The following is a 26668-nucleotide window of genomic DNA, read 5'->3' on the forward strand; positions in this document are numbered from 1 at the left end:
CCCATCCCCCACCTACCCCCACCCCACTAATCACTGCTCCACCTGACCCCAGCATCCTGGCAATTAAAAAAGCCCCGCACTCACCAGCAGTAGCATCTGCCACCAGGGTCACTGGGGCCTCCTGGAAAAGCCCACCTGCACAGCACAGGGCAGCAGGGACCCGTCCCAGCCACCTGGCACCCGCGCTGCCACTGTCCCATTGCATGGGTGCAGCCAGGGTCGGCAGGGCACTGCACGGCTCCACACACCCCCAGGCAGCTGGGGCAGCTCAGTTAGAGCAGTGCTGGACCCTGGGTGACAGACACAGCTGCCTCAGCTGCCCGACAGTGTGCAGAGACATGCGGCACCCTGCTGACTCTAGCTCTAGCTTCCCCTGGCTGCAGATCTGGGAGGAGCCAGGCAGGGTTATTTTGCCCAAAGTGGCACAACTTGCACCACACCAAAGTGCATGTCCGGGCATGTGCGCTGAGGCAAAAAGCCCCAGCTCAAATTTGTACCACTTCTGTTTGAGCTGCTGCAGGCTCACGTGCCTGCATGTGTGGATCCGCTCTAAAAGTGCAAAGTTTCATGAAGTTAAATGAATAGAGGACAACAAACAACAAGAATCTACTTTTTTTTTTTTTTTTATAAAGAAAACAATGATTAAATTGAGGTTTCCTGACCAGTGATTTTAATTGTGGTTTAAATCAATTTGATTTAAATCAAATCCTCCCTGAAAAAATGTCAGCCTAAAAACTAACTGTGCAAATTAGAAGGTGAAAAGAATTTTGAATGGCATGGCTCCTGCAACCTTGAGTGTAGTCTCATTTCCATGATCCCATAATACTACCAAAGTGTAGGACCAATAAGTGACCTTGAGCAAGATAATATAGTAGTGTTCTGTATAAAGAAAGTAGGAAGGCTTAGCAGAAAAACTCAAACACTTGCCAGAAGTCAGGAGATATGCAGCAGCTCCACCAATTTTACAAGTTTAGGAAAGAAAACATCTTCAAACAACATTATTCTAATGTACTTCCCCACATTTACATGCCTGTAAGGTTAGACTCTCTCAGGATATCTCAGAAGCTCACAATAGATTTATCTGAAAACACACAGGTGATATAACTATGCTTTATTATCCTTGTTTTACAGAGGGTATACCAGAACATTAAAAGGTAAAATGATTTGCCTTTAGTGACACTGAATTTATAGCAGAACAGGGGACAGAACCCAACATTTCTGAGCCCCTTTTAGGACCATAACCACAAATCTCTTGTGCTCCTGTAGAGCTTACAATGTAAGCACTGGATAAGGAAAAGAGCCTAAAACATTAGCAGAAAAAGGTCACAAATACTGTTCACGTCTGTTACCTGGCAGAGGAAATCAGTTCAAGAGCTCCATTAAAAACATAACAGAACTCAGCAGGGTAATTTTAGCACTTATTCCTGCAAGCTCAATACAAGAGAGTTATTCTACAAGTGAGCAACTCTACTGTATCTCAACCAATAGGGCCATACATATGCATGAAATTAGGCACTTGTTTCAGCATTCACAGGACTAAAACCAATGTCTAAGGCAAGCCTCTCTCATACCATTTGTACTTACCCCACCTTACCTTGTCCACATCACCAAGGATCTTACGTTAACTCTTGCCTCTAGCACATTATGCCAAAACTGCTTTGCAATTGTTCCCCTATTTTCTTTTACTTAACTGTTTATTAACCACTAGAGACCACCTAAACCTTTGTAACTGCCTAACTGGACTCTGTAAGTAAAATTCAGTTGAACTGGAATAGGAGAAAAAGTACAACATATATTAAATGGAATTAGATGGTGATTTAAACAGGTATTTTAGGCTAATCAAGAAGGCAAAATCTTGGATATATACTTAACTTTATGAAAAGAGATCCCAGTGAAGTCAATAAAATGACTTGCACTGCATAAAATACACCTTTGAGATTAAGTGGGACTATTATTTTTCACACTGTGGTAGTGAGTAGGAGCCCCAGTCATGGACCAGGATGTGCTGGAATTAGACTCTGTGCACACAAATATGGTCCACGGTCCACAGAGTTCACAATTTAGGACAAGACCTAAAACACTAGGGATAATCAGCCAGCAATAGGTACAAAGTAGTGACAGAGAACATTACCTGGCAGAGGGAATCAGATTGAGAGCTCCATTAAGGACATAACTGAACTCTGCATGTTCCTGTGCCACAAGTGCCACAAGGCTCTCACAGCATGCTGTCCACACAGTCACATTCTCACTGCAGCATTTCTCCCAAAGCAAGTTTAATGCAGGAGTCTGAAATCCAAAGCACAAGGACCAAGAATTAGTGTAGAGACAGAATTTCAGTACCGGTCATTTTGAGCATTCTCTTATACAAAAATATTGTGTTCTGTATCTGCTTCCAGATAGGGCTGCTGCTGTTTAAAGCAACAAAAGGATAAAACTAGAAATCAAGTTCTTTGCACTCCATAGTAACCACAGAGAAAAACAGAAATCAAATCCCAGTTGCCTAAGTAAGCCACCAACATAATTCAGTTCTCGTTGGGATTTTTAAGTTTCTGTAGCTTTAACAAAGAGGAAAAGGTTAGAACTCAAACCAGCACTGGCATTCAGTATTTAAAGAGTCCTCAGTCTTTATTATTACTAAAATTTTAGATCACTAACTCTGGAGGTTTTTTCAGAAACCTCTATAATGTACTTTGGTACTGGTCCTGTTTGTTTACAAGAGCTGCTAAGAAAATGATACAAAAATCTGTTCAAAATTTCAATGCATCATTTCCCACAAATAAAACGTCCAGTTAAAAAAACTTCAAGTATTTAAGCAGTAGAGTTGGCTGAACTTTTCCAACCTGCATCTGCCCACTGGAAAAGGAGAAGTAGTCAATCACATTTACTTTCTACTAGGTTTAATTATGCTCAACAGTGAGGCAAAATTTGACCTGTGTTCTGTTACAAATTTTTACTTTATCCAAGGTATGAATATTTTATATAACAATGACAATAATTCCTATTTTACAGTGAAGCAGTTGCAAGATTCATTTGACCTTAATTCCATATAAAGAGCATTTTTTGCTTTTAAAAATAAAGGAACCTAATCCAAACTTCACTGGCTTTACTGTGTTTTGGATCAGGCTCACATTTAATTTCAATGCTACATTTCTGTTATGAAGTTTATGTTTGTTCATCTTGACAATATGTGAATGAAGGTACCAGGAAAACTAACAAATCAACGTTCTAAAATTTTTACACAAAAAGAACACAAAGCATGTCGAGTGAAACTACTACATAACTGTTGATTTACTGCTAGACCAAAACATGCCACCCTGTTTCAATTCAATCTCTCATATGTGTGTTTGTGTTTTTGGGCGGGGGCGGGGGGAGGCTGGGAAATTTCATCCATATAGGATGCTTAAACTATCCTCCTCAGTATTACAGGAGTTTTAGTTTCAGGTCCTAAATACTTTCAAGCGTTGCTTACATCTAAACTCAGTCCTTCCTGAAGCCGAGATCAATAAACTTACACCAGTGACCAGTCTATAATAGGTAGGAAATATAAATCGAGATGTTTTAGAAGCAACTGAGTTGAAGTGATTAAGATGCATATCTTCAATTGAAATTAAAACATAGGTGTCTAAATCCAGTTGACTGAAAAAAAAAGAAAAAAGAAATCATAGCTTATGCCCCTTGGGAAAGGTGTTTATTTTGATTTTAAAAATAAAATATAAGATCTTGCAAACAAAACTTCTTTTCCCTCCTATACAGGAGTTTGATTTTTTTCCCATTAGAACTTAACTGCCTACAATAAAACATTTTATAGATGACAAAAGCACTAATAAGAACATTTCACTGAGGAAATAAAACTCTATGGAGGCTCTGGTCCAGAGAAGTACTCCTCTTCTCCATTAGACCCTAATTTAACAAGACTGCATGATTTTAAATACACATACATCTCCAGTAACTATTTGTACGCTTAATATTATACACGGCTGAAGGAACTTCCTGAAACAGGGCCTCAGACAAGTCATTTTCTTTCCAGTTGTTAAACTTCTGGAGTTTTGTTTGCTCTGTCTTACTACTCATTTAACTAAAAAGTGTTGCAATAGTTTAAAAACCGCACAAGAATATGCTTGATATTTTAAAAGGAATTTAAAAAACCTCTAAACACCACTTTAAAAAGATCTTTCAGGTTTCTTTTTTTGCTTGGTTAAATACACTGGGGAAGTGCAGAGGTGACCCCAACCAGATTTCTTCCCCATTTTACAGATCACCTTTTAAAGAATTAAATGAAAAAAAAAGAAATGCCTACTGCTGCTCTGTGTCATTCACCAAGGCTAGCAATTTATACTCATCTCAATTAACAATGCTTGGACAAACTGAAAAAGTAAATTAAAGCTTCAAGCTGCACTGGCTTGTAAGGAAACATGAACCCCAATTTGCTGATGTAAAAAGGAAATATTTTGTAACAGAGATTTGAAATCTAATTGAAATCCAAGTCCTATTTTAACTGTGAGAGCTAACTTGAAAGATGTTTATATGTAGAACAGCAATGATTGTTGCAGGATCATAATGTGCTGGTGATCTGCTTGAACAACTAGTTTACTAGCATTAATTTAGTAGTGCTGGAGTGATGTTATAGCCGTGATGGTCCAGGAATCATCTGAGAAGCAAAGATTTTGATAGGACTTGATCTCTCATTAATCAAGGTTCTGTATGCTGCTCCTGGGAATCTCTCTCTCCTCCACTTTCACAGCCTTAAACACTCTTCTTAATCATCCCTGTGCCTGCTTCTTCGCTCAAACCTGATGAGGAATGCCTTGCATTCAAAAGCTTGTCTAATCTTACCCCTACCATGCAGATGGCCCAATAAAAAAAAATATTACCCACAAATATCCTTGTCTTTGGCATTAGTTTGCCATGTTGAGGAATCCCTATCTGCTACAATATAAATCTTAAAAAACAAAAAAAAAAAAAAAAAAAAAACACATTAGCTGGAATCTGACAGACAGTAAACTAACAGACATTCTGCAGTCTGTTACTTATTAGCCATTTGGTCTCTACATGGGAAAATAAATTTATCTTCTGATTATAGATTTCCAATTTCTGATTGTATTCTCAGAAACATGTTGCAGGGTACCTTATTCAGCACTGGTAATTTTATTAAAAGTGGAACATAAGATATAGAGACTTCAGAAGAAGCTTAAAATCCAATGCAAGAGAGAAAAACTGGAAGCAAAGTAATACAGACCTGGTTAGACGACTGATTGATCTTGGCTGATGAAACTTTTTCTCTTAGTACTGCAGCAATTAGATGACCCACTCCCTATAAAATACAATAGAACCAATTAATAGAGGTGGTAAAAACTGATCATTTCACACGCAGAAAGAAACGAAGTCAAGCTGCATCTGCATCAAGAGGATGGCCAAATAGTTTGTTAATGCAACATCTGGACACCAACAGGAGCCAAATAATTTGAGCACTGAAGCATCTTCTAGAACCAACAATCTCTTGCCTGCAGCCATAATACTTGCTATCTTACAGAGTAAGAAGGGCTCCACATATACACAAGTGTCTGCACAACTGAAACAACCTGCAAAATTAGGGCCTTAACCCATAAGCAGTTACTTTAACATACTGGTTCTAATAAATATTTGCAAAAGTGGAGAAACTGAGGGAGGAAATTTGCAAAATTTAGATCCAGGACTATGCTCTTAGGCCAACACAGCTAAAACCAAAAACCCAGACCCAGGACTGAGATGTTCATTCTGGTTTAAAGGAAGATGCATCTCAGTACAAGGACTTCATTTAAAATTTCTACCCCAGCTTAGATTTTAAACAGCCTAAAAGATGTATGAGGTGTTTTGATTCAGAGTTTTGTTTCTTGGCTCACCTTGCTCTCTCTCTCATATTTATGCATTGTTATCTTCAAACAAAAAAATCCTGTATAAGAGGCAAATCCTCTCACAATAAAAATATGGGGGCTGGACTCGATGATCTTCCGAGGTCCCTTCCAGCCCTAATGTCTAATGTCTATGAAATGATGGTACTTAGGAACATGGCTATATTCAAAAGAAAAACCAAATGTACTCATTACTGGCTAAGTTAGCTCTTTAACATCAAGAGAGCTTAGTGTAAGACAAGAGTGTGAAAGCTCAATACATTTCATTAAGATGTACAGACATATGGAGAACAGCATAAATTATTTAAACCTTTCCAGGTTCCTTCTTTTATAAACTAATTACAACTTCCTCTAGATTACAGCTCACTGGAACTAAATTAAATTTAACATAACATAAATACTTTGTCAAATTGGAAACAATCCACGCAATCCAAAATGACAAGAATTCAGACATTTTATTAAAAAAATAACAATTATGCAAAATGTCTTATTAGTGTACAACTCAAGAAAGATAATGGGACAGAGTCAGATATTTATCTTAGGGGTTTCTATAACCATTTCCCAGGCAAATTAGATCTACATGGTACAGCCTTAGTGGACCTAAATTAACTTTCTTCCCTTTCTTTTCCTGACTGTAAGGACCCCATTTCAGACAGATGTACACTCCCATCCCTGCAACTATTCATTTGGGTGGGAAACGTTCATTAAAATAGCAGGGTACTACTCTATAAAATGACCCAGACGCTGGCTGCAATCTCTTCTATTCTAACCTCATTTCACCAGCAAAACCTTCTGACCAAGAACACTGTACCTACGGCTCTCACACTCTTTACATTGGGTATTCTGTTTGGGGCATCATAAATAAATTTGACAATTTTTGCAGTTGGATTTTGCCACTGATGCCTCTGAAGAGCAGGGTGAGTCCTTGAACAGAAGCAAAGCAAGAGTTAGTGGAGCTACTAGAGCACAGCACAAACACAGCAATGGAAGCCCTCAAGGCTGACCATTCATGCCAGTGGACTGAGTGGGAGAAGACACATTTCAGTGTTATTTGAGAGTGGCTCTCTTTCAATTAATGAAAACGGCTACTGGTTCAAAGTGATTCAAACCATCAGGGTTTTGTTTGATTACTCTTAAAACATAAATGATCTGGTCCCATTTGTGGTAAAAAAACAAAACCCCACCCTCCTTCCCCCTCCAGCTTGATAGAAATGCTCCATCTTTTCCTGCCAAATGTGGATTTGGCCACTGAGACCTAGGTCTATCTTTTCCACACTGGATTAGCTTTTCCACATTTCCATAGCTGAGGTTAACATGGAAGCAATGCACAGGTTAAGCAAATGATGTTCACAATGAACCATGGTGTTGCACAGGCAGATTGCCATAAGAACGGCACTGAATTAAAGAGGATTTTCATGACATTTCAGTTCTTAAGGCAAATTAAGAAATTGCTGCAGTAGGTAGGCAAGACAGGGAGAGATGGAGAAAAGGGGAAGTTGGTCATAGGATTAAATGCCTGTACAGCAGAAGAACTCAATGGACTTTTAAATCATTTTAGGCATCTCTCTTTTCTCTATGACCAATTAAAAATAATGGTGGTAGAAATATGTTATGTAAATAAAGAAACTGTTCACTACTGGGAGTGAGTTCATGGTTTTGATATGATGAAAGAGACCTGATAGATGCAGCTGTTTGTCATCAACTCTCACCTAGCAGGAAGGACAGGGATCTTTTATAGGTGAACTTCAAGAACTAGAAGTTGTATCGCTTTGAGTTGAACCCTCTCAGATCTGTGTTCACAGGGTGGCAATAGATGATTTAGTGCCTGCTGGCTTAATTTAATGTTTTCTCTCTTAGAGAGTTCCTGCTATTTTTATTTGTAGAATGGTGGGCGATGGTGCCCAACGGTTCAGTTAGCGGCAAGTTGAATAACCAATATTCACTACTTAAGAAAACTCTGCTAGCTGTAATGCCATCTATGACTATGGGGAAAGTGAGGGAAAACATTCTTTTGGTCTCCTCTACTGAAGTAGCACAGTAGGTCTTTGGGCCAAATGTTTGTTTGACAAAGGAGAATTACCTGTGTCTGAATGAGCGTGTTAGGAAATTCAAATCGCTTCTTGATATCTTCTGACATTTTTACGTCTTTCAAATGCTACTAATTCAAGTCCTGCAACAAAGATTAGGAAAAAACACAAACATGTTGTTTAGTGCAAACTAAGAAGGTATATGTGATAGGGCAAGGGAACAAGCTTATTCGCACCCTCCCCCTTACCGGAGTGAACACGTTGACCTGCTAGTGTGCAGACTCACTGCCCGAGCTGGCAAAGATCAGGTCTTTTGCCCCTCTGCAGCAGAGGGCAGGGGGTGAGGCCAGTACTCCCACCCCTGCCTGAGCACGGCCTGAGTCAACCCAGAGTGGAGGTTGTCCTTTTCTGGGGCAAAAAGCGAACCAGTCCATCCTTATAACCAGCTCCACTGGAAAGTGGAGGAGGAGCCCTGCTAATAGCACCAGGAAAGCCCTGTGCAGGACACTGGGAAAACCAGGGAGTTCTGGCTCCACTGAAAGCTTTCCCCAGTGAGCAGGTTCCCCTTCAACTGCAGGAGCCAGAAACAGACACACTGGAAGTACCCGACCCTGGCCAGCTGGAGCACCACAAAGGCAGCTCAAAGACTGGGACACGAGTGAGAGTGAGGAACCCTGGATGAGAAGCTGAGTGAACACCGAGAACTGGTGAGGCAACCCGAGCAGGAAGACTAGGATTGAGTACATAAGAAAGCACTCTGACTCCAGCCTGGAGATTGCATGCAGTCTGAAGCACTCCCAGCCTGACACAGGGCCCAAGGACTGACCAAACAACTTGGAGGTTTGTGGAGGGAGTGTATGGGTGGAGGAGCCCCCAATAGGCCCTGTGGTCCTCAATCAGGATGGTGTCCATTGGTAGCGGAGACGGGGCCACCTCCTGTGGGCTATCATGCCCAAAGAGGGAGGATACATCAACATCAGACTGGGCATCATAAAGACAGTGGTGCCGCACTTATATAACAGCAGCGGCTATATGCATTAAAATGGACCAGGCTGGCCAGCACTACCACCCCGGCAGAGCAGTAGGGCCCCAGTGGAAGAATTCTAAAATTTAACATGAAGTCATGGTGGGCAAGTCTGGAAGTAGGGCCAGAACTTCCTGCCGGAGTTCACTAACAGGTAATCAGCTGGGTGCAGCCATAACCTGTTACAGAAAATTACATACCAGAAAAATGCAGTACTGAAGATTTATTACGATACACTTGAAGAACAAAATCTAAGCCTACAAGCACTGACCAAATATATGGTCATCCTGCACATGAGTAAAAAGCACCCCCCTCACCCCAAAAAAGTTAAATGATTGTCCCAAATTCTTATGAAGATCTTGAATAACCAGCAGAGGCAATTTCCTGCATAAACAACTTGCCTACAAAACAACCATTTGCAAACTTAACCTTGATGGATCATACTTCATTACCCAAAGTATTTGCATGTTGCAAAATCCCTATGAGCCCAATTCTGAGATGCCAAATACTTACCACTTTTGCACAGGAAAAAAAGAACTTGGGCCAGGTACTACCCCCTCCTGTCCCCAAGGATAGGGACAAACATTACACATAAACCAGTTTAAGTGATCAGAAACTGGTTTAAACCTGTAACAGAACAGACATTCAGTGTACATAAACCAGTTTGAAAATGGCTGAAACCGGTTTGAGATAAACTGGGTTGAATGTAGTATCAGACAACTGATTTGGGTCAAACCGGTATGGAACGTCTGCCCCAGACCCCTTCCTGGTTTAATTTAAACCAGACTCCCCCATCCTGGCATGCTCTCTCTGCTCCAAAGAGCTGAGCTGGCCCCTCCCCTCTACTCCCTTGCTGGAGCTCTGGCAAAGATTTCCAGGCACAGAGCCTGGCTTCCTCCTGGTACTCCTCCCACACCCACTTCTCAAGCAGGAATCCCTCCCTCCTCCCTCCCACAGCACAGACAGTAGCCAGCATGTGGTATGCTAGCTAATGCTGAGAGGTGTCTGTGTAAGGCAGACAGGACAGTATATTTAGGGCTTTTTGGAGCTAATCTATAGGCAGCTGGCAATGTCCCTCCTTAGAATGTTTCCTTCCTTGCAAAAAGTTGTTTAAGAGCTTGAACTAATGAGCGGCTTTTCCTGATGGGGTGTAAAATGCTGATAACAGAGATGATAAATGCTCTGTTATTAAGGGGGGGGGGGGGGGGGCCCCCCCCCCCCCCCCAGGGGGGGGAGGGACCCTCCCACCCTCCCTAATCAGAGCACCTTGCTAGGGCCTGGCCCCTCAGCTCAGCACCATAGAATGGAAGAGAGGGCTGCTCTAGCACACCTCCTCCCCCCACTTCTAGCCTGAGCCACTGCAGACACATGCCTAAATTTCCTCAGTCCAAAGGAGATGTCTGTACAGTTACAAACTGGTTTAGCCTACCCAGGTTAGATTAACCTGCAAAGATTGAATTAATTCAGGCTCACACTTTTTGAATATCTGTCCCTAGCCCCAATGTTGGGATTGGGTCCTGGGGGCCCAGCAACACCCCCTCCCAACCTCCTGTGTTTCAGGACTCCACCAGAAAGACTGGCTCAAGACCATGTGGAGGCATCCGAGGTCAGAGCACTGGCACCTCTTGGGCTACATCATCTGAGGTAGAGACCTGAGGGACGTGCTCGCCACAAGGGCCATGAAGGGGTCTAAAGACTGCTGGATGGATCACCGACTTGTGTGCTCGGTGATGAACACCCACCTGGTGCCAAGACACCGGAAGACCCAGAAGGCCGCCCGGAGATGGCTGAACATCGCAGCTCTGAAGGACTCAAGATAGTGGGAGGAGTTCCAGGGCCAGTTGCATGGTGCACTGGAGCACATCCCTACCAATGATGACATCTCCATCCAGGCACACTGGGAGCAACTCAAGTCCGCTGTTCAAGACGCTTGCGCCCAGACTATTGGGTTCACATCACAACGGAACCAGGACTGGTTTAATGACAATGACACTCAGATTCACAATCTCCTCGAGCAGAAGCATGCAGCCTTCATCACCTGGCAAAGCCATCCACCACCTGGCAAAGAAATCCACGAACTCAGCAAAAGATAAGCATTGTACCACCAGCTGAAGGCTGAGGTCCAACAATGCATCCGTGACATAAAGAACAACTGGTGGGTGGAGAAGGTGTGCACGATCCAGGGCTATGCCAACCAGCATGACATGCGTAACTTCTTCCAGGCTACCAAGACAACCTTTGGACCCCGCTCCATTGTATAAAAACCCCCTCTGATCATGCTCCCAGCTCCTCAAGGATGATGATGCCACCTGTCTGTGCTGGAAGGAGCATTCTGAACCGGGAGTCCACTATATCAGAAGAGACCCTGCAAGCCATCCCGCAACACCCTGTAGTGGATTCCCTCAGTGATCCACCAAACAGAGAGCTGAAGTACGCCATCCAACAGATGAAAACCAACAAAGCCTGCGGGCCAGGTGGTATACCCGCAGAGGTCTACCATGCAGGCGGCTTCCAGCTCACATCACAACTCCACCAGCTTATCCTCTGCCTTTCGGATGATGAAGACATCCCCGGGGATCTCAAGAACATGACCACTGTGACCATCTACAAGAAGGGGGACAAATCTGACTGTGGGAACTACAGGCGTATTTCCCTCCTGTCCATTGCAGATGAGATCCTAGCCCGCATCTTCTTGAACTGCCTTCATCCCATCACTGAAAAGATCCCTCCGGAAACCCAGGGCAGCTTCTGACCATCCCAGGGCACTGTGGACATGGTTTTCGTTGCCAGGCAGATCCAAGAAAAATGTTGGGAGCAAAATCAAGAACTGTTCCTCGCCTTCACTGACCTGACCAAGGTGTTGGATTCCTTAAAACATGAAGCTCTATGGATCATCCTCCAATGCCTTGACTGCCCACTGAAGTCTGTCACTCCTACATGGCAATATGAATGCCACTGTCCTGAGTGGAGATCTGAAACCAACACCTTCCACATTCGGACCAGGGTCAAACAAGGTTACGTGATCGCCCCCACCCTGTTCACCATCTATCTGATTGTCATCATCCACCTCATCCGGCATGATCTACCATCTGGTGTCAGTATCCAGTATCAACTGGGCAGGAAGCTTTTCAATCTTGGGTGCTTCCGGGCAAAAATGAAATTCACCACCAAGGACATCCATGACCTTCAGTTTGCAGATGACTGCTGTGTGATGGATCACTGTACAGGATGTGCAAGCGACCCTAGATCTCTTCAATGCTTTGTATAAGAGACTTGGCCTGTCCTTGAATGTTGCCAAGACAAAGGTTCTCCACCAACCCTCCCTGGGCCAGGTGAACATCCCTCACACTATCTACATAGACAAGGAGGTTCTGGAGTACGTGGAGCATTTTCCGTATCTCAGCGGCCACCTCTCTCAATGGACTACTATCAATGAAGAATTCCAGCACCGGGTCAACTTCACCAGTGCCGCCTTCTTCAAGCTGCGACAATATGTCTTTGAAAATAGAGATCTGCGGAAGTTTATGAAGGTCCTGGTTTATAAGACCGTCACACTAACCACCCTCATCTACTGCTGTAAAGCCTGGACCACGTACCGACATCACATTAAGACCCTTGAGAGCTTTCACCAGCAGTGCTTGTGTCAAATCCTAGGAATCAAATGGGAGGACCGCGGGGCCAGCACAAGTGTCCTCCATGAAGCTGCGTCCATCAGCATTGAAGCCTTGCTCTTGAGAAATCAACTCCAATGGACAGGCCGCTGCATCCAAATGTCCGAGAACCACCTCCCTCACCAGATTCTCTTTTCTCAGCTCTCTGTTGGCCAACACTCAAAGGAAAGCCAAAGGAAACAGTACAAGGACATGCTCAAGGTTGTCCTCAAGCACGGAGGCATCCACAACAATGGCTGGGAGGAGCAAGCTGCTGACCGTTCGGCGTGGCACCACCTGGTCCACCAAGGCACGGATCACTTTAAGGCCCAATGACTCAATACTGAGGTGGAACGGGAATGGCAGAGAAAGAAGGAGACCAACCTGGGGCTGCAAATCCCACTTCCCCGTGCAAAAAACATGCCCCCACTGCTGAAGGTGTACATCCAGAATCAGGCTCCTCTGTCACCAGAGAACCCATCAAGCCTGAAGAACATCATCCTGGACTTCAAGGGACCACTGACGATTGCAAATCTAGCCTTGACACTCAGCATGTAATACCATATTTACTCATTATAAAGAAGGTCTAAGGAGCTTTGAGTAAGGCAACTCTTCAGTCATGCAGCCAATTCACATACATCCTGGCTTTCAGTATGTCTATTAGTTCTAATTTTGGTCTTCCCACACAGGTACTGCCATGCAACATGCAAAGGGCTTTGACAACCAAGTGTTGGACCTCTCTGGGACCTACATTATGCAAGACAGAATGTCTGCTGCCTTTCAGGGTAGCAAAGGGAAAGGCTAGGAGTAGAAGCACAGGTCCTAGGTAGGAATTTAGGTAATGGCCTCATTCTGCAAAAAACAAGCAAACAAACAAAACAAGTCCAGGTTACAAATCAAAATTCAGTAAATGGGAACAAATGGTTCTCTCTCAGATAACCTCAAGAAATGCCTAGGTCAGTGATTCTCAACATTTTTAGACTCAAGACACCACTCGAACAATGCAGATAAAAAAATTAATGTAATACACACATATGCGTGCAGTTTCCCTTCTTTGCATGTAGAACACTAAAATCTATACTCAAACTACTGTGCTGTTATTGCTTGACGAAAATTATGCAGTCACCCTACACCACTGACCTCAATGCTATGAGCATGCAAATATATAGTGTCCTAGTAAGTGCCTTCCTTTAGTAATCAAAAAAAAGAGATAGTCTCATCAGTTGGAAAAGCTATATTACCATGATAGGGGAAGTATGCTTTCACTTTGTTCATTCTTCCTACCCAAGTGCAATGGCATAATTAACATGGACTCAAAGTTTTCACCCAGCTTCTGCAATCAGGAACAAGAACATAAAAGGTGCTTTAAAAACAAACAAACAAACAAACAAACCCACTTAGTTCCAAGCATTTGAATTTACAGATGTATCCCAGGTATACTCAAATAAGTACTCCTACCAAACTGAAGGGGAATTGTTAGCTGACAGGTGTGCTGTAGGACAAACTGCAGACCACTCACAATTCCCACCTGTCCCTATAGAACCAGGCCAGGACAGTTAGGGAATTTAACTATGTACAAATTTATTAATGTATGTACAACGTACAGAAGGAAAGGAATAAAATTCATAACAATGTATACACACACACACACTCAACACATTATTTATACATATGTAAATTGCTATACATCTATAATTTATTTCTGGGGGATTGCTCTGAAGGGCCTTGAACCTACACATGTAAGTAAGGAATCTGGAACAGGCAAATACAAGCAAGTTCAGGTAATCAGCAAACACACATAGGCACACCCAGATAAATACTGGCAATCAGAGGGACGTGTCAACAAGGGAGTTTCAACAAGATATATACATATACACACATCCACAAATAAACAAATGGTTATTAATGACAAAATATGAGGCACTGGATACAAAATATAAGGCGCATACCCTCCTTCACAGTATCAATATCACTGTGATTATTAGAATCTCCCCTAGGGGAAAAGAACCTGGGCCCAGCTCCTGAAAAAGGGGAAAAGGGCGGGTCCTCAATACCTCCCCGCCCTCCAAGGCACAGCCAGGACCCTTATCCTTCAGGGCCCTTTCACAGTTCCCACCCCCTCTTCCAAGGGGTTTCCTCCCCTGTGGGAAACCCTTGCCCAATAACTCATGACTCCAGGGCCATAAAGGGGGATCAGTGCTCTTCCAGCTGAACTGCTCCTTGCTGACAAGCCTCTCAGGTCCTGGCTCCATCCCAGCCGCCTGCCTGCTAGTGGCCCCAAGCAGTCACGTACTCCTGGAGGCTACTGCCTTCTCCTTGGGGCTGGAGGCCCGGGCCGCCTCATGTGATGCTGGGGCTCTGTCCACTCTGAACCCTTCATGTAGCAATTGGCCCCATGCCCTGGCCCCGTGCCAGGGCTTAGAGACCCAAGCCACTGCTATCCGCTCCCAGGGTCTGGATTCCACTGTACACCGTACCTGCGCACCAAGGCCCTGGCCATTCACCAGAGGTTACAAACGCAAGCTGCCTTTCGTGGCTCCCAGGGTCCAGCTCCATGCAGCAGTGCCTGCAATGCAACCTGGCCGCACACCAGGGGTTACAGACCTGAGCCCCTTGCTCCCAGGGTCTGGCTCCGTGCAGCACTGCCTGCACCAAATCCCTGTGCATCGCTCTGCGCACCGTGTACTGGAGTCGGAGCGGACCTCTGCTCCCCACCGCCGTGGGCAGTCTTCTGGAGCTTTTCAGGGGCAACAGGAACCGCCCCCAGTGGGTAGCTCTTCCTAGCTCCGCTCCATTTTGTCCCTTGGTGCATCTCCCTCATGCTGAGCATGCAATTTATTTTATTCACCTTGGAGGCTCTGCCCACTGGGTTCTGTCAGACCTGGTAGAGCAGGGTCTCGAACCAGGTTCAGGACTTTTTCCTGCTTCGCCCTGAGCAGGGGCAAGGCAAGCTCCTACCTGCTTTTCCCTCAATTGGTGGATGGGCTCCACCAATCCCGATGCGGATTCATAGATTGTAGAGTCGGAAGGGACCACAATGGATCATGTCCGACCCCCTGCCCCAGCAGGAAAGAGGACAGAGGTCAGATGCCCCCAGCCAGGTGACTATCTAGCCTCTTCCTGAAGACTTCCAAGCTAGGTGATAGCACCACCTCTCTTGGAAGCCCATTCCAGATCCTGGCCACCCTTACTGTGAAAAATTTCTTCCTAATATCTAACCTAAATCCACTCTCAACTAGTTTACACCTGTTATTCCTAGTCACTTCCTGGGGCGCCCTAGTAAACAGCGCGTCACCTATTCTGCATTGACCTCCCCTAATAAATTTATAGACAGCCACAAGATCTCCCCTCAGCCATCTCTTGTGAAGGCTGAAGAGATTCAGCTCTCTCAACCTCCCGCCATAGGATCTATCACGAAGGCCACTAATCATACGAGTGGCCCTCCTCTGGACCCTCTCCAGATTCTCCGTGTCCCTCTTGAAGTGTGGTGCCCAAAACTGAACACAGTACTCCAACTGCAGCCTGACCAGTGCTGCATAGAGGGGGAGCATCATCTCCTTTGATCTATTAGTCATGCACCTGCTAATGCACAACAAGGTGCAATTGGCCTTGTTGATAGCCCCATTACGCTGCCGGCTCATGTTCATCTTGGAGTCAATTATGACTCCAAGATCCCTCTCTGCCTCCAAGCTGCTGAGAAGGACACTCCCCAACCTATAGGTGTGCTGGGGATTCCTCCTTCCCAGGTGGAGTACCTTACATTTTTCTTTATTAAATTGCATCCTATTTCTCTGCCCATTGATCCAACCTGTCCAGGTCGGCCTGAATCTGCTCCCTGCCCTCCAGTTTACTATCTTTGCCCCATAACTTGGTATCATCAGTGAACTTGGAGAGGGTGCTCTCCACGCCCTTGTCCAAATCGCTGATGAAGATATTAAATAATATCGGTCCGAGGACCAAACCCTGCGGGACCCCACTGCCCACCTCCCTCCAGGCCGAGAAGGAACCATCCACCACCACTCTCTGGGTGCGGTCCCTAAGCCAGTTGGGGGAGGCTGCCAGGCTGTTCTGGTAAGTCCACCACACATTTGCTAATTCAAAGGACTACCACTAAAATATAATGCACAACACCAAAGTACTACCTCATCTCTGTGACATAGAACTCTGCCATTTTCCCCACAAGAATCCTAGAGTGCTCTTGTACTTAAGTGGCAACTACAGTATATGCATCATACTTTTTCTCTTATCCATCTGCTGGCAGTTGAAGAGGCCCTCTGTAACCAGCGACTGGACAATTCGGGAGTTCAGGAACAGTGGTGCTTCCTTAAGGAGACAATTCTTGCTGCCCAAAAACAAGCCATCCCCACACGGACAAAAAGCAGGAAAGGAGCCAAGAGACCCCCTTGGCTCAGTGGGGATGTTAGGGAACTATTGAAAGAAGAAATACACAAGCAACAGAAGAATGGGTCAGCAGCCAGAGAGTAGTACACCCATATCACCAGGGCCTGCAGATACGAGACACAAAAAGCCAAGCTGGCAGCCAGAATAAAGGACAACAAAAAGTCATTTTATAGATACATAGGGAGCAAGAAAAAAAGTCAGGCTCCACTATGGGGACCCCCTACTGAATACTCAGGAACAGCCCACAGTCAATCCCTGCAAAAGGCAGAACTACTTAATACCTACTTCACATCAGTATTCCTTAAATCAAATGGGGGCTGTTCATCTGATCAGAGGCCCAGGGAATATAGGGAAGACAACAGACTGCATGAAATCATTCCTAAACAGGTGAGGGATCTCCTACAACACTTGGACATTTTCATGTGTGCCAGGCCAGATGACCTGCACCTGAGAGTCCTGAAAGAACTGGCTGGGCTTATAGTAGCACCACTGGCAAAATTGTTTGAAGAGTCGTAAAACTCAGGAGTGGTCCCTGATGGCTGGAAGAGGGCCAACATGGTGCCCATCTTCAAGAAATGGAAGAGGGCTGACCCTGCAAACTACAGACTAGTCAGTCTGACTTCAGTCCTGGGTAAAATTTTTGAAAAATTTGTTAAGGAGGCCATCAATTACAAGCTGCTAACTAATAGGGTGTTAAGAAGCAGCCAGCATGGCTTTGTCGAGGATAGATCATGTCTGACAAACCTGGTGCCCTTCTACAACCAGGTAACTAGCCATCTGGATGAGGGACACGAGGTTGGTGTTATTTACTTAGACTTCAGTATAGCCTTTAATTCTGTTTCCTACAGGATTCTTTCAACCAAATTGGAGAGTATGGGGCTGGACCAGTCTCCAGGGAGGCAGGTAGACAACTGGCTTAGAAACCAATCCCAGAGAGTTGTAATTGATAGCATGGCCTCATCCTGGAAGGCCATCTCCCGTGATGTCCCCCAGGGATTGGTGCTTGGACCCATGCTCTTTAACATATTTACTAATGACTTGGATGAGGGGGTGGAAAGCTCAATGATTAAGTCTGCAGATGATACCAAGCTGTGGGGAAATGTAAGCACATCAGAGGATAGGGTAAAGATATAGGATGACTTAGGCAGGGGTAAAGATATAGGATGACTTAGGCAGACTGGATTTATGGGCTGAACAGAATCAGATGAGGTTTAACAAGGAGGAGTGCTGGGTTCTTCATCTGGGTAGGAAGAACCTTCACCATAACTACCCAATGGGTGGTAGTCCACTGGCTGGCACAGCATCTGAATGGGACCTGGGGGTCACAATAGACTGGAAGATGAACATGAGCCAACACTGCAATGAGGTTGCCAGAAGGGCAAATAGAACTCTGGCATGTATAAGCCGATGCGTGGCCAATAGATCCAGGGAGGTGCTCCTCCCTCTCTGTTCAGCGTTCGTGAGGCCAAAGCTGGAGTAGTGTCCAGTTCTGGGCACTGCACTTCAAGAAGGATGTGGATAAGCTTGAGAGGGTACAAAGAAGGGCCACCTGTACGTTCAAGGGCATGGAGGGGAGGCCCTATGAGGAGAGACTCTGGGAACTGGGCCTGTTCAGTCTGAGTAAGTGAAGGCTGAGAGGTGACTTGATAGTCGCCTACAAGTACATCGGGGTGAGCATCAAGATCTAGGGGAGCAACTCTTCAGGAAGGCACCACAAGGGAGGATGAGGACAAATGGGCATAAGCTAACAGAAGGTAAATTCAGACTGGACATAAGAAAAAACGACTTCTCTTAAAGGGTCAGCAGAATCTGGAACACACTCCCAGCAGAGGCGGTGTAGTCACCATCCTTGAAGGTGTTCAAGATGAGGCTGGACAGGCACTTTATTGAGCTTGTCTGAGCCCAATAACTTCCTACCCGTGGCAGGGGACCAGACTTGATGATCTTGCAGGTCCCCTCCGGTCCTATGCTGCAACCACAGGGACAACAGCATCCCTTAAAGAAAACAGGTGTTCTGCAGGGGAGCTATGCTGCTGACACTTGGGTTCTTCATCATTTGACTACATTTGACTTCATTTAATCAGAAAGACTGACTCATATGTAAGTATGTACACATTTTACTCCATTCCCAATAACAAAACATCCATGTGGCAATGGCTACAGCAATTGGTCATATGGAAAAATACCAAAAGATAATTAATATGTTGTTGCTGTGCAAGAATGCAGAATACAACTGTGTTTAGCTGTGGAAACAAGGAAGCTTGCCAGTGTCATGTAAGTGATAAGGTTTTTCTATTACCCATAAGCATCATGCAAGCTACTCTAAAGCACAGTTTAAGAACCTCTGTCCTAACAGATTCCAGCCCATGCATTTGGAACAGCAATTGACTTCAAATGGATAACTGGAAAGGTGTTTTAAATCTTTAAAAAAATGTTTATATAAATTCACAACCTCACTATAACTGATCTCAAATCACTACCATTTTATAAAAGATTCCTTTCCAGAAGGGACCCACATTCCCATAAAACAAATGTAAGTCCCTCATGGAAGTTTATGCATCTCTGATTCAGTTAGTCTAAGATGGTGTACATGTACCTCTACCCCACCTTCTGCCTGACTTCAGACTAACATAGCTAACTACCTCTCTCCGCAAATAAACCATCAAACTCCAGGTTGGAAGTTACTTCCTCCAGAAAATCCCTTCTACTACTCTGCCCATTAGTCTACCTACTACACAATAGTAGGTTATATAGTAAATAATTTTTATCTGTAAGAACACTGAAGTTGTTAAGGTCCAAATTGCTCATCTCAATTTAGACACATCTCCCACTCAAGAAGCTTGGGAGTGTGTTGAATGCAGGTTAGCAGCTTGCCTTGTTAAGCATTAAGTAATTACATTTCACATACCACGACTAGGTTTTTGTTTGTCCTGAGACAACAGCGTTGAGACAATAGCATTTTCCTACCATGATTGCTAAAGAGGTACTTTACAAAAATCAGCCACCTGGAGAGCAGGAAAAAGGGAAAACACACAAAGGATAAATAAAAACAATAAGACTCCTTTGTTTGTTTTTCCTAACCCAGCCAATTTGCATGAGCAGTGGCTTGATACTCAACATATCTGCAAACCAGTAAAACAGTGAAACAGCAATATTAGTATAACCTTAGCATATCCCATCATTCAATTTAGGATTTTTAGCGAGTCATTTTCCAGGGAGCAGAAGGAGGCATTACAGCATACTCCACTTTGATGAATACTGAATAAGCAGATAATTTGCTTAATTGCATAATATACCACCAGTCTTATGCTTCCACTGTAACAGACATGGGTTATTTGCATATCAGTAAGTGGACAGAGCTTTCTGCCCCACTGTCTACTGCAGCAATTTTCAACCAGGGTGCCACTCTGATGTACCATAAGACCTATTTAAAGGGGCCACACAGTATTGCACAATATTAACAGTTAGGTGCACAAATGTATATACATGATTCACAAGATAAATCCAGAGATTTCATATAGGAATCCTTAGCGTAACAAACAGTCTGACCTGCTATGGTCTTTCTGAGCTCTTTGCAACAGAAATAGAATGCTCTATTATTTTTCTATGGACAAAAAAAAACAAAAAAGCTGGCATTTTCTGAGGAGTGCCTTGGGTCTAAAAAGGTTGAGAAAGACTAGTCTACTCTGTAAGGCAAATGCATTTTGGTTTAGTGCATAATTAGTAAAACTGACTAACAGCTGTCAATTTCAAAGCCTCTGAAGCAGCCCTGAACTGACAAGTCCTATCAACTTCAAGGCTGCTACTAGGAGGCACAAGGTGTCTTAAGACAGTATGAAAAGCTCAAGACAAGGCTCTAAGTGCCTTGGATAAGTGTGCAGCCTTTTTTTCCATTCCCAAGCTACATACTTACCTATAGTAGGCTGTATATTGCATCTAAATTGAATGAAGCTAATTGACACCTTATGGAAAAATACTCTTTACACCATTCAAATAAGAGTTCCCACATATCTAATGCTGTTTTTTACTAACCACTGAGCAAAACTGAGTTCCCAAGTTCTCCTGACCAGTTATGGTCTTACAACCACCCTTTTCCCTTCGTTAAATGTTTTTTCTCATGCCTGTCACTGTATGCAAGACCACGCCCCAAAACTACCCAACACACACATAAAGAGAAATTAAGAACACAGACTGTATCCACAACATTTACTATCAAATGCACAAAGTAAATGTAGAAGAATCAGAGAAGAAAGATTTTCTTCCCAATCTCTTCCACTTATAATAATCTCATTGCTACTTCTGGCAAGAGAAAGTTCGTTTTTTCAGAAAGCAATGGAAAAAAAACAGAGATGTTGAAGATGATTTATTTTATGTATTAGATGCATCTCTAATAAGTTAAGGACTACTTACTACCATATATTAACCATAAACATAAATAGAGCAAATCTATAATAAACACAGTTAAAGAATGTAAATCAAAGTTCTGCTGACCCAAAGCAATGTTTCCAGTAACTACTAACAGTGCAGGGCCTTTGACACACAACCAGGGAGAGTCAATTATACTCTCACAGTGCAATCAAATTCTCAACCTGTGCCAGGTGCTTCCCAGCCTTAAATGGTGCAGCGGGAGGGAACTGCAAAGATGTATTTGTACCATTTGCAGTCTCCCCACACTCTAGATTCAGCCAGGATCTGAATATTGATCATTGGAATAGCCAAGAAAAGTCCAAAAGCGGTGATAAATTTTATCCATCTCTTTAATCCCACTCTACCCCCTCCCACCAAAAAATCATAACTAAAGCTTCCTCCAAGAGGCTCCAGCCATCCTCCTTTTTCTTTGTAAATGCCAGTGCTGACAATAATCTGCAAGTGTAACAGCAATGGAACATTATGCTAGGTGTATGCCAGTCATGGATTTCCCTTATACTTAGGAAGTCCCTGGGTAATTCATTAAAATGGCTTACCAGCAGAATGGCATAATGTACCCAGATCACACCGGAGGACCCAGCTCCAAATCTCAGTCATGGTTTTAGTCTGGTCTATACACTAGCAGTTCAGCTATTTCCAATTCCAGCTCAGAAAGACCTATGGTTGGAAGCACTCACCGGCTATGCAGCAGCTAGTAGGGCATCTGGGGGCTTGTGGCAGAGCCCCCCCCATGCAGTGCAGGGCAGCTGCAGCCCTCACTGGTCACACCTGCTCCCCCTGTCCTTCATGTGTCATACCTGCCCATCCCCTGGCAGACCCTTGATCCCCTCCAGCCTACTGGACCCCCAACCCCTCAGCTAGCCCCCCATCCTGACTTAACTGATATTGGACAGCCATTTTGAATCAATTTCACCTCCCCCTAATGCCCCCAGATATTTGTACTTAACCACTCTGAGCAGCACAAATGTTGATTAGTATTAGTACTAGCTTGACTTTGGAGCAGTCACATATCTAGACCAGCAGTGGGCTGGAGGACTGAAAGGTAACAAACCCCTCCCCCATGTCCCCTGGCTCTCCCACCCACCCACCCACCCATTTGTGGCGGCCAATGCTGTCTGTCCCAGAGGAGCAGGCAGAGAAGGGTTAACACGGTTTATATAAGGCAGGGGCAGGCAATCATTTTGGGCAGAGGGCTGCATGACAGGCAGCCCAGGGCAGATAAATATTAATTTTGTAAATTTTTTAGGGGCCCCACGGGCCGGACAGAATAGCTTGGTGGGCCGCATTTTGCCCACCCCTGATATAAGGTGTACACCTATAGCAGGAGCTGGATAACACAGATCACAGATAATCGTTCCCTGGAGTGACATAACTTTGAGCTGCACAACAAGTGAGTAACACCAGTTTCAGGTGTTAATGTGAGGACAATCCAGGTGTTAAGAGCTTCAGGAGCCACTTAAAATTAACATGTAACAAGGCCCTCACTTCCACCATGACACAAAATTAAGAAGGAGAAAGCTGACCCACACAGGGAATGGTCAGATTAGGTCCCAAATGCTGAAGGACTGGTGCTATTTCCCTCTGCAATGATGAGGTTGGTAAATATCCCTGGCTTTGACAACCAGCTCTGGGAAGAAGAGAGAGGAAGGAGCATAGAATCCAAGAGGTCCCTTCCTCAGAGCATTAGGGCTTTCTGCTCTTTGTTTAGGTCAGAGCAGGGGGTCTCAGCTAGAGGGATGCAGCAAATAGCTGCACAAACCTTTTAAGGATGTCACCAAAATTAGCCCCTTGAGATGCAGACACCTGCTGGTGATTTTCAAGACAGACTCAGAGGCTAAAAATAAACAACCAGTCTGATGTGGCTCCAACAAGGCTGGGATATGACTCACACCAAAGCAGACACAGCCCACATGCTTACACACAAGGCTTAGGCTAAAAACAGACAACCAGTTTCATTCACACCAGAGGGTTTTGGGACACACCAAATCCAGACAAACAAGCTCAATGTACCCTGTTAAGCCCCACTGAATTACTGGAATTAACACTGCCTTGGAACAATCCACGCACATGCCTGGAGCAGGGGAGCATGCGCTCTCTCAGCTGTGAAGCCTCTGCCCACAGAAAAGGAGCATGCGCTCTTGCCGCTGTGTCCCCCACCCATTTTAGCCTGTTCCTGCCGCTGGAACATGGCTGGTCCCGCACTCTCGTGCTCTGCAAATGGGATCAGATCCAAACGTCCCTAAAATTTATATAACTTAACTTCCATTTAAGCCGAGTGAATAAACAGGTGGACCACACCTGTTCTAGGGGGAGTCATGGACAGAGCCAAAATGTCTCACACCAAGCTGGTTGTCTATTCTTCCCCTTAAATGTAGCATTAGAGCCATGTTGCAGCAGTGACTGTCCAAAAATTATGCAAGAGGCAAGGTTTTCTTAGGGCCCTGCTACACTTTCAAAATAAAGGTGAATAGAAACCAGCTATAGAGTTGTTACACATTTTCAAGCACTAACTTTCTAGTTGGTCAGCTCTTTTTATAGCTGGAGAGTAGGGCTGTACGAGTCTTCAGATCCCGCTTCAGATCCGGAGCTGCTTCAGATGCTTCGGGTCCGAAGCGGCACGTCCGGAATGAAGCAGGGTCCCAACAATGGTATCCAGAGTGGGTCGGGGCATCCAAAGTGCTTTGGATCTGCTTCGGATGCTTCGGACCTGCTTTGGCCATTTTGAGGCACAATTAGAAGAGGGAGGGGGAGTGGGGGATGGACGGAGATGGGGAGGGAGAAAGGAGGGGGAGCGGGGGGGCAGGGGGGAGAGGGAAGACTGATGTCTGTAGGGAGCCAGTGAGAAGGATTTCTCCCTAGCTTTCTTTCTATTCCCTGTCAGCAACTGTGTGAGGGAGGAGCACTCAGACTGAGACTTGCTTGCTCCTTTTTCTTGTTATGAAGGAGTAGTTAGGATTTAGCTTAGCTTAGCTTAGCTATTCTATTCAATTATTATTAGTATTACAATTCAATTTATTTCTTTGAATTTGTATTTTCTCTTTTTTTCTTGGAAACTTTGCAAAAAGAAAGGAGTGTTTTTCCAGCCCGTGTTAACTATCACTGTGCAGGGAGGCATAGATTGCTTCCACACATGCACAAACACAGAGACCCACAATATAGAAAAAAAAAAAATCACAGCACAAGACAGACAGATATTCACAACAGAACAAGACACACAGATCATATCCTGAGTGCACAAGACACACAGATTTTTAAAGAAGACACACAGATCATATACTGAGAGCACCAGCAGTGGAATCACTACCTCCTCCACCCCAATTTCAGTTCTCAGTGTGAATCTCCCATTGCCAGAGGAGGAGCTGGAACCAGGGATGCTGAGCGCGCTGGCTCAGGCAATTCTGGGGACTGAGGAGGAATCAGGAGTTTGTGCTCCACACGCCTCAAGTTTCCCCTAAACCCAGGTCTCCTCTGGAAAGCAGCACCTCGGAGGAGGCTGAGCTTGAAGAGGCAAGTGGCTCAGCTAAGGCAGCTCCTCCTGCTGTTTAGCCTCAGCCTGCTGAGAAGGAGGAAAAGGCAGAATCCTCGCCCTCAACCCAGAAGCAGGGGAGTGGTGTAGTGTGGGATCATTTTGAGGTGGCAGATGATCCCAGGTTTGCCATCTGCCAGCACTGCCGAAGGCACATGAGCCATGGCAAGGACGTGAGACACTTCACCACGGCCATGCTGCTGCATCTGAGGAGGCACCACCCCCTTGCCCTTCTTGCTGCTGCTCAGCCTGGCACCAGTGCGAGTATGCTGATAGGGAAGTCCCCCACTCACACCAAAAACCCATATCCCCCAAAAGCAGAGGCAGGCCACCCTGGACCAGTGGAGGAAAGGTGGACAGAAAGGGGGGCGAGTTGCAAAGGCAAGCGAGATCACCCAGACCATTGGAGAGATGCTTGCTCTGGATAGCCAGCCCTTCTCCCTAGTTGAGCAGCCAGGGTTCAGGCGGTTTGTAGCACTTTTGGCCCCATCTTACAAAGTGCCTGCATGTACCACCTTTAGCCGGATGGGGGTGCCCTCCCTGTATCAGGCATGCAGGGAGTACTTGAAGGAGCAGCTGCGCAAGGCAGAGCCGCAGGTAGCCTTGCACTTCACTTCTGACATCTGGAGCAACCAGGGTGGTGATCACGCTTACCTCTCCCTCACAGGGCACTGGTGCACTCAGTCAGGTCGTCGGTGGGCTCTACTGTAAGTCGACATGCTGGATGAGTCCCACACGGCAAGGGAGATCATGGGGGCCATGAACCGCAAGGTACAGGGGTGGCTCATTGGGCAGGCTGAGCTCACCCGCGGCTTCATGGTCACAGACAATGGGGCCAATATGGTGAAGGCTGTCCATTTTGCCAATTTTGTTGGCATCCTCTGTGTGGCACACAGGCTGCACCTAATAGTGAGGGATGCCTTGGAGAGGGACAGGGCTGCTGGTGACAGCACTGAGACCAGTACTGATACAAACCAGCTGATTTCGAAATGCAGGAAGGTGGCAGGCTATTTCCACCGCAGCATCATGGGGGGCAAGATGCTGCAGGAGAAAGAGCCAGAGCTGAGCATCCCGCAGCACAGAATCATGTGGGATGTGGAACCTCGGTGGAACTCCACATACGCTCGAGAGGCTGGTGGAGCAACAGAAGGCCATCCATGAGACGGCCTTCTTTGGGGAGATCGGGATCAGCGGCCCGCTGAACAGAGCTGAGCGGGATACCATTTCCCAGATGTTGGTGGTCCTCAAGACCTTCCTCGAGGCCACCGAGACCCTTAGCACTGGCCTTACCTGCTTAGCCAGGTGATCCCCCTAGTGAGGGAACTGGAGAACCAAATGGAGAAGTTCCAAGGGATCAATGTTGCTGGCTGGGCCAGGCCACTGTCACTAGACATGCAGGCACTGGTGAGGCGGCTGAAGGAGGGCATCAGGAGACGGCTGGATCCCTTGCGGTCCAGTACAGTCCACATGATGGCGGGCAGGTGCGACCCGAGGGTGAAAGGGAGCATGTGCACTGGCAGCCCCAAAACCCTTGATCACTGGACACAGGTGCTGGTGAACAAAGTCCAGAAGGCTGAAGTGCAGAGGCGAGGGAATGTGGAAGAGGGGGATCCACTTTTCCGTGCCAGCACTCCTAACACCAGCACCGGTACCAGCACCAGCCAGTCTCCTCCATACCAGCCACTGTCAATGTGCGCCATGGACATGGCTTTTATGAGGGCGGT

The 26668-nt window shown here is 45.3% G+C and overlaps 1 protein-coding gene across 4 annotated transcripts in view; it reads right to left on the minus strand.

Moving 5' to 3' along the window:
- FOCAD (focadhesin) overlaps positions 1–26668 on the minus strand; it is a 293131-nt gene that overhangs the window by 262794 nt on the left and 3669 nt on the right. For 3 of the 4 annotated variants that reach the window (XM_006034585.3, XM_025216583.1, XM_025216581.1), the window contains exons 2-4: positions 7969–8058; positions 5237–5311; positions 2132–2286 (exon numbers count right to left, since the gene is read on the minus strand). In XM_006034585.3, coding sequence (XP_006034647.1) covers positions 2132–2286; positions 5237–5311; positions 7969–8025 — 287 coding nt within the window. In that variant the 5' untranslated portion in view covers positions 8026–8058. The remainder of the gene's footprint in view (positions 1–2131; positions 2287–5236; positions 5312–7968; positions 8059–26668) is intronic. The other variant, XM_025216584.1, reaches the window with a different exon arrangement.

The sequence above is a fragment of the Alligator sinensis genome, unplaced genomic scaffold (genome assembly GCF_000455745.1).
Source record: "Alligator sinensis unplaced genomic scaffold, ASM45574v1 scaffold120_1, whole genome shotgun sequence".
NCBI classification, from domain to species: domain Eukaryota; kingdom Metazoa; phylum Chordata; order Crocodylia; family Alligatoridae; genus Alligator; species Alligator sinensis.